The following is a 7,138-nucleotide window of genomic DNA, read 5'->3' as shown; positions in this document are numbered from 1 at the left end:
CGTGACATTTGTGTATGCGATCCCAGAAATGGAAGACCCTGGCCAGCACCTTGGGAGCTCAGATCGAGCAGCTCAGGCAGGAAAACACCACTCTCCAGCAGCTTGAGCAGCAACGAAACGATCACTCAGCGGAAGGGCGGCCACAAGATTGTACGAAAGGTTCCCTTGCAGAGATGATGGACTACCGCGCAGCAGAAGGAAATCCCCCAGAGCCCTGCAGGCTGGGGACAGGATCCCTCTGCAGCAAGCGTGCACCAGAAGAGGGTGCACAGGGCCTTCCACGCGAGATTAGGCCAGCTTCTGGAGAGCACCATGCAGCGCAGCTTGGGGATCTAGCAGCAGAATGCGAGAGGAAGATGGATGCTGGCATGACAGAGGAAGCCTGCAGGTTCCTTATGGAAGTGCGCAGCATGCAGCTAGCAGCACAGAGTGTAAGGCAGGCTCCATCAGCAGCGGTCACGCAAGCGTCTGAGGTGCCTCATATTGCAGTAATTTCTAGTCCTGCTGGCCAGCGTGATTGCGCAAAGAATTCTTTGGCCTATCTTGAGACAGGATGAGATCTTTGAAGGCTTCAAAGGCTCATCTTGAGATCATATGCAGGAGTGCCCTGTTGTGTGTAGGTGAATACACCTCCTGGCCAACCAGAAGAGCTGCATGGAGATGAAGCACACTTTGTCTCATCACCAGGCACCTGTCTGGACAATTTAAGGCAGCAAAGAGCTGGCAGTCATGCCAATGCTGGTGCGCTGCGCTTTGCTGTTCCCCACAATCTGGATCATGCTTGTGAAAGCATGTTACTTAGCTGGCTGCACGCTTGAAATAGTGCAGCAAGGCATTCTCCAATCGAATGAATGTTCTTCGACAGTACACAAGACGCACCAAGATTTGCTAACCGCATTACGTGTGACTCCCTCTTTGATAGTTACCTGCCATTGCAGGGGTTTCCTTGGACCTGTCACAACGGGTGCGGCAGCTCACAAAGGAAAGCAGCCCAATGCAGGCAGTTGCATGGTTCCTTTTGGGCCCTGTTCTCGCCATGCCGCCAGGTGTCCTGCAGAGCGCATATGCCTCTGACGTCCTGGCCTTCATCCTGCAGCTGCACGACGGTGGAGGGCCAGAAGAAAGGGCGGCCTTGCGCGCACTGTCAGTAGGTGAGAGTCATTACTTGCAGGTCTTGCTTCTGAGCACATTGTCATTGCCGGCACGCATGCATTGCAAGCCTTTCTGTGTGCAAGCTTCCCGCCCTTCGTTTTGTACTAGCAAAGACACATGTGCTCTGCGCATGTATTACAATGCGCTGCTCACTGTCGTCGCCTGCAGGTAAAAAAATAGCAACAAAATAGTGCTGGGCACTTTTCGTGCATTGCAGGGCTCTTGCGGGCGGCGATGTCTGCAGAGCATGGCCCAGGTAGCAACGCTGGAGTGGAGAAAGAGTCATCTGGAGCGCCCGATCTGGCGTCTGGACTGCTGGCAGACCTGCTGCAGCTGCCTCTAGCTGGGATCGTGTTATTCTCTGCGACCGCTGCAGAGCTTCGCGCCACCATGGAGAGCTTGGCAGAAAGCACCAGGTGAGCTGCTGGACATTCCCATGAGTCTTGCAGGGATGACAGTCATCAGACAGTCATCCTCCCCAAGTGAGCAATCTGAAGAGTTGACATATTGCAGTTTCGGCAAAGGCGCAGGATCACATGCAAGTTGAAGGTCAACCATGCAAAGTGCAGCATTTCGGTTGAGTGCATCAGACGTGCCTTAGCACACAGTATAAGCCAAAACACAAAACAGCAATGAAAGGGGTGGATGCAGGCCTCTTCCCTGTCTGATACAAGGGGGAGGGCTGCAAGAATTCTAATACAACGATTGTGAGACTTGCATGCGCAGACAGAATAGCAGCAAAGGAGGCGAGGGCGGGGTGACTGATGAGAGGCTTGAGAGGCAGGCCTTGCTGCTGTTCCTGCTGCTGGAGGACTGCATGGGCCTGCTGCCAGGCTGGATGCATGTGCTGCACGATGATGTCAGCGCCAGCGCTGATGTGGCCCAAGTGAAGCACTGATGTCTCCTCATGGTCCAACTATGTTGCAAATTTTGGCTGGCATTTAATCTTGCTCGTGTCGCCAAACTTCTTTCCCAGTGTTGGATCCCAATTTGGCCGCTGAGTATGAATGTATCCAAGGCTCGGAGTCAGGCATCAGACCAGCCCGGAATTGACTGGGAACGATGTCTTTCAACTGAATGACCACAGCTGAGTGACTCAGACGCCTACCGTCTTCACCAGTCCCACATCTGGCAATCACCATGCGGACCGCTATTGTTGTGGGGTGTGCTTGAAGCACCTCAACATTACTCCGTGTCAAAAAAGATCACTGCAAGGCCGAGTGTGTTACTGTGCATTACAGGCCACTCAGGACGTGTTGACAGCGCACAAAGCGTGCACACCCGATGTTGCGCGGGCACTGCCGGACATTGTTGGCCGCACCCGCTCCCTGGCAGCTGTCCTCATCACCAGCCTAGAGCAGACTCGTGACTGCACCTGGTAGTCACAGCAGAGGGTGTGCATAGATGTATGCAGTGGGATCGCCAGTGTGATATGCTTGAAAATGACTCTTTCTCATAGGAGGACGACTCAGATCTGGCAGCAATTAGTGCTGTACAGGTGAGGCAAGCCTGTTGAACATCTGCCTTGTGTCAGACTCCTGACCAGCGCAGGACCGAACCCAGCCCTGCCACACAAACGCTGTAGATTGAATGACTTATGCCCTTATCTGCTTCTGTGGAATTTAATGATAACTTCCAGCACGGTGCTGATCATGATCACTGATCATGTTATGATCATGGTCATGACCTCGTGGAATGCTGGGCATATTGACAAGAACATTCTCAAGGTTGGCATGAGCTGATGTGTCTGCATTACAGAGAGGGTGAGATGAACATTGTCGTACGTTTAAAAACATAGAAAATAGCAAACATTTACGAGTCCAAGGATAGGTTTGCATGTGAATAGGTTGCCAAAATAGGCCATCCGAAAGCGGAATGAAGCTTTGCGCTGCACAACTCGCCCAGGATGTCCCTGAATTGACATTTAAGGCATTTCTGGGGCACACGAAGCATTTTGCGATTGACATTGTGAAATGTAGCCCTCACACCCTGGCTGTTAAACAAAGCAACTGCAGTGGCATCATAGCAGTTTCTTGTTGATTCTATATTCATTTCTGGGAAGAGGGGGTGTATCCAGGTGTCGTCAAGTTGTTTCCCAATCTCCAATAGATGGAGGACGCTTCTTCGAGTCGAAATCTGGTGTGGACCTGAACAACGTTGGGATTAACAAATTCACAAATGTCTCATTTGGCTTGAAGCGACCTTGCCTGAGCCTTCATCTTCATGGCAGCCTCTTCTTTTTTACGTTGCCTGCATCATCTGATGTTTAGTCGACAATATGTTGCGCACGACCAGGTTGTGGCCGTGCCAATGCCGCTCAGAGAAGACCCAGAGATCACACTCGGAGCCTTGAGATGGGTGATCGACCAGGCTTTGAGACCAGGAGATGTCGTGCATGTGGTTCACGTGATAAAGTGCATGGTTCAGAAGCTGGAAGTTTACCATGGTGGGTACACATGCTCTCTTATTGACCCACAACCAGCAAACCGAGAAATTCGACTTATCTCTGGTTATACACAGAAACCTTTCTGCTTATGCAGGGGTCCCTGGCACCTCCTATTCCTTTGAGGAACCCGGCGGCATCCATCATGAGAATGAAGACTTTGCACGCGCCAAAAGCTTCCTTGCAGAGAGGTCAGTACCTGGCCTGCAGCACCCTCCAGCCTCATTGATTCTTCAACGCATGCCTGTGTTCCCTGCCAACACGCTTGCCCCGTTAAGCCATTGCACATACTGAAGCCCTTGCATTCATAAATTGATCACGCCTAAATGATTCCTTGCATATCACAGTAGAACAATGCCTTGTTATTCATGGGTGCAGTGTGATGCCGGTTCTGGATGCAAGGGGCATCCAGCACCAGACCCATCTTTCTGTGGAGACCATAGAGGCGCCCCCGAGCGCTGTGGCACAGATTATTTTCAGCGCAGCCGACAGCGTTGGCGCAGATCTGGTGGTTTTAGGCGCCAACAGGAAGCCGGTGTGTAATCACGCAGATTTAAATTCCCATTTGTCCTCAACCTTGGTGCCGAATGCAGCGAAGAGAGCACACCAGGGAAATGCATGGAATAGTATGTGTTGGGAAATTCTGCTCAGGCGTGCCAATTAGCTGTGTGCACAGCACTGCCACAAAAGGATTTGGTTTGTGCTCAGGAAAAGTATGAGCACAACATAGATTATGTCCTTACTGCCGCAAACATCAACTTGCCACTTAATACTCGGAGAGGAGGCATTGACAAAAGAATGCTCTTTGCAGGTCAGTGCAGAGGATGGCTCTTTGGGGAAGGTTGCAAAGTACGCTCTGGACTATGCGCAGAGGCCGTTGGTCATCACAAGAGCCTTTCAGCCAGTCCCTGTCGCTCCAGACGCTTGAGACTTGAACAAAAGCAAGTGATAGCCTGTCAAGGGCACAGTAGAGGGGGATCAGCACAACACATCATATACATCAACATAATGTATTCTTTTATACACCTACTGTCAGTGCCGGAGTAACCCGGACGCGCAGACATGCGAGCAAATTGTCTAGTTTTGAGGTCTTGCTGGTCAAGAGTTGCCGCCGGGATTACAACAACAACACGCTTCTCTTGCCAGAAGGCAAGGTACGCCCTGCAGACAAGCTGCAGTTAAAGGCTGCCACAATCCTACCCCTTTTTGGATTCGCCAGATCCAAGCAAGACCCGATCGACCGTGGGCACGGTGCTCAGTATTTTTACCACCCCCCGCCGGATAGCCCAGGTGAAGTATCTCTGGTCCTGGCAGTATTGGTTGATGATTACATTGAGATCATATGCAGAGAGCATAACCATCTGCCCACCTCTACAGCATGCTCTGCGTAGCTATTTCGAAAGAGCTGCACTTTCAGACATGTTGTGATCTGACAGGAAAAGTCCGACTGGAAGAAGTACAGCACACGAGTATTCATGTCATGGCTAATGTGGGCTCTGAGAGGGGTGCCCAAGCTGCAGCGCCCTGCAGTTGCAAGTTGCCAGTTGCCAGCAGGGTTGTGATGTTCAGATTGCAATCATGCCTTGAAAACACTTGGCCTCGCATGTCGTTATCTGGGATGTGCAGCCACAATGCAGTCAATGTAAGAGCGCAATTTTTTGACGGTACATATGCCCTCCATTACTTGACCCACAGTTCAGCTGGATCTGAATCTATATTGTTAATATATGATCAATGATCGATCACTGCATGCCAAGCTGAGAATACCTCCCCCATTACCGTGTGCTGCAGAAATTAAACGCCCAAGACATACATGATGCATCAATGTTGCAAGTTTGATTAACATCGATGTTGCGAGTTTGATCGTAAAAGTAGATATGACAGTGTGAAGCATCCCACATTGTGCCGGTACCTTCCAGTTGCAAGTTGCATATTGAATACCATCATCCAGCTGTTAAAAAGATCCAAACATCCATAGTACAGTACTGTCATAGAATTCATCAAACTTCAAGATGACATAGGCTTAAGCCTTTCCCTCCTTGCTTCCACTTCGCAATTCCTTGCGAGCTCCAAATCCCCCAATACTTCAAAACCATTCCAATGGAATGATTTCACTCCAGCATGACCTTCGGGCCTTGAATGCCGAAGTGCTCAGGCGAGCTGATGTCAGTAGCTTTGGAAGACCCAAATCCCAGCCGCTGCCTGCCTGTCTCTGCCGCACACAAGCGATATTGGAAGGCGTCTAGAGACTTTGCCCACACTGCCAATTAAATATGCTCAAGCCACACAACTCGCCTGTTGATTGCAGGAAAGGAAGACTCACCGCATCATCGACTAATGATGCTGCATATGTCAATGAGCAAATAGCAGGAAACAGGGTGAGAAAAGCTTTCTTGCAAGCCTGCACAAACAAAATCCACGTTGCTCAACACATCAGTGCTGCAGAAGCAGAAGACTTTGCACAGAACTCAAGAGAGCGAGAAGGAGCAGCCACCTTGCTGTACTGCACGGCAGTCACTGAGCTGCTGCAGTTGCTCTGAGGTCGCTTTCAATTTCGTCCAAGTGCCTTCTGAGCTGCCGGATGTACTTCTTGAGAAGGGTGCGCTGCTCTATCCTGAAACCCAGTCTCATTTGCTGCTGATGAGTGCTTGCTAATGCGTGATTCTGCTGCGCAATGATGTGTGCCTGCTGCTGCAACGCTGATGCTGGTGGCTCCTCTTCTGTGGAGGAGTGGCTGGCAGCTGCAGGCTTCTCAGGGGAAGCTGCTGCAGGGGCTGCATGGGGGATCACCCTCGCTGCCTCTGACAAGTCCAGAAAGGACATCACGAGCGGTGATCGTGCAAGCTCTGCATTTGCCACGACGCGCCACAACCTGCACCGCAAGGAAGAGATTCCTAGAGAAGCTCGGAAATGTCAGAAATGATCGAGGATTCAATGAGCAGAAAGGAACCCTGTCTGGGGAAAGTCATACAGGCCAAGAAGCTCACCATTGTTCCAGGTCTGCACGTCGTCGATCTATGAGGTCGGGGTGCTTTGAAACCTTCGTGAGGACAAGTTTAGGAGGCAGCTTCATGCTGCTCAGCACTGCTGCACCATGCAGCTCCTTCATCCGCAAGTACAGCTTCTGGAAGTGAGAGAATCTCCTGAGAATAGTGTGCTTGCGTGATGCCTGTGAATTTCCCTCTGGAGGCAAGAACTTGACCTCGACGCTGTAAAAGACAACTGGATCATCGTCTCGGAGTTGCGTCAGTGACCATGAAGGAACGGACACTGTGTACCTCCATTTATTTGCCATTTCACAAAAATGGAGACACAAAGACAAAATGAAGATTCTGTCCTGACGTGTGGAATATTTGCCCGTCCTGCATGTGGCAGGTGCGTATCCTAGAAAGTTTGTTCAGTTTCGTAGGCGGAGCCATGTAGAAGTTTCCAGAGGCAGGTTGTTTGTGAAAAGGGATGGATGATCGGCTCCCACTTGAAGAGAAAGGGATGATTTTGATCGTGTAGCAACACGCGCTTTTTTTTTTACTAGAAAAAGCCTCG

The 7,138-nt window shown here is 50.7% G+C and overlaps 2 protein-coding genes across 2 annotated transcripts; one reads left to right on the top strand and one right to left on the bottom strand.

The window, feature by feature from the left end:
- The first annotated feature begins 3,071 nt into the window (after positions 1 to 3,071).
- On the top strand, positions 3,072 to 4,532 carry COCSUDRAFT_53478 (hypothetical protein). The gene is made up of 5 exons (XM_005647478.1): positions 3,072 to 3,291; positions 3,448 to 3,598; positions 3,693 to 3,786; positions 3,974 to 4,130; positions 4,407 to 4,532. Exons 1-5 carry the CDS (start codon positions 3,262 to 3,264, stop codon positions 4,521 to 4,523), a joined length of 549 nt encoding a protein of 182 aa, XP_005647535.1. The 5' UTR covers positions 3,072 to 3,261; the 3' UTR covers positions 4,524 to 4,532.
- Positions 4,533 to 5,775: 1,243 nt separating this feature from the next.
- Positions 5,776 to 6,895, bottom strand: COCSUDRAFT_66124 (Phox-like protein). Its single transcript, XM_005647477.1, has 4 exons — positions 6,583 to 6,895; positions 6,090 to 6,467; positions 5,919 to 5,996; positions 5,776 to 5,807 (listed from the first exon to the last, which is right to left on the bottom strand). The coding sequence occupies exons 1-2, from the start codon at positions 6,888 to 6,890 to the stop codon at positions 6,110 to 6,112; spliced, it is 666 nt and encodes a 221-aa protein (XP_005647534.1). The 5' UTR covers positions 6,891 to 6,895; the 3' UTR covers positions 5,776 to 5,807; positions 5,919 to 5,996; positions 6,090 to 6,109.
- Between the last annotated feature and the right edge of the window lie 243 nt (positions 6,896 to 7,138).

Source organism: Coccomyxa subellipsoidea (assembly GCF_000258705.1).
Source record: "Coccomyxa subellipsoidea C-169, whole genome shotgun sequence".
Classification (NCBI taxonomy): Eukaryota; Viridiplantae; Chlorophyta; class Trebouxiophyceae; family Coccomyxaceae; genus Coccomyxa; species Coccomyxa subellipsoidea.
This window is presented reverse-complemented; position numbering and strand designations above follow the sequence as displayed.

Excerpts from the sequence above, each read along its gene's own strand:
- COCSUDRAFT_53478 (XM_005647478.1), top strand. The coding sequence starts at position 3,262 with ATGGAGGACGCTTCTTCGAGTCGAAATCTG. Across the intron at positions 3,599-3,692 it reads GAAGCTGGAAGTTTACCATG|GGGTCCCTGGCACCTCCTAT; the intron begins GTGGGTACACAT and ends CTGCTTATGCAG. Across the intron at positions 3,787-3,973 it reads AAAAGCTTCCTTGCAGAGAG|TGTGATGCCGGTTCTGGATG; the intron begins GTCAGTACCTGG and ends TCATGGGTGCAG.
- COCSUDRAFT_66124 (XM_005647477.1), bottom strand. The coding sequence starts at position 6,890 with ATGGCAAATAAATGGAGGTACACAGTGTCCGTTCCTTCATGGTCACTG. Across the intron at positions 6,468-6,582 it reads CGTGCAGACCTGGAACAATG|GTTGTGGCGCGTCGTGGCAA; the intron begins GTGAGCTTCTTG and ends CTTGCGGTGCAG.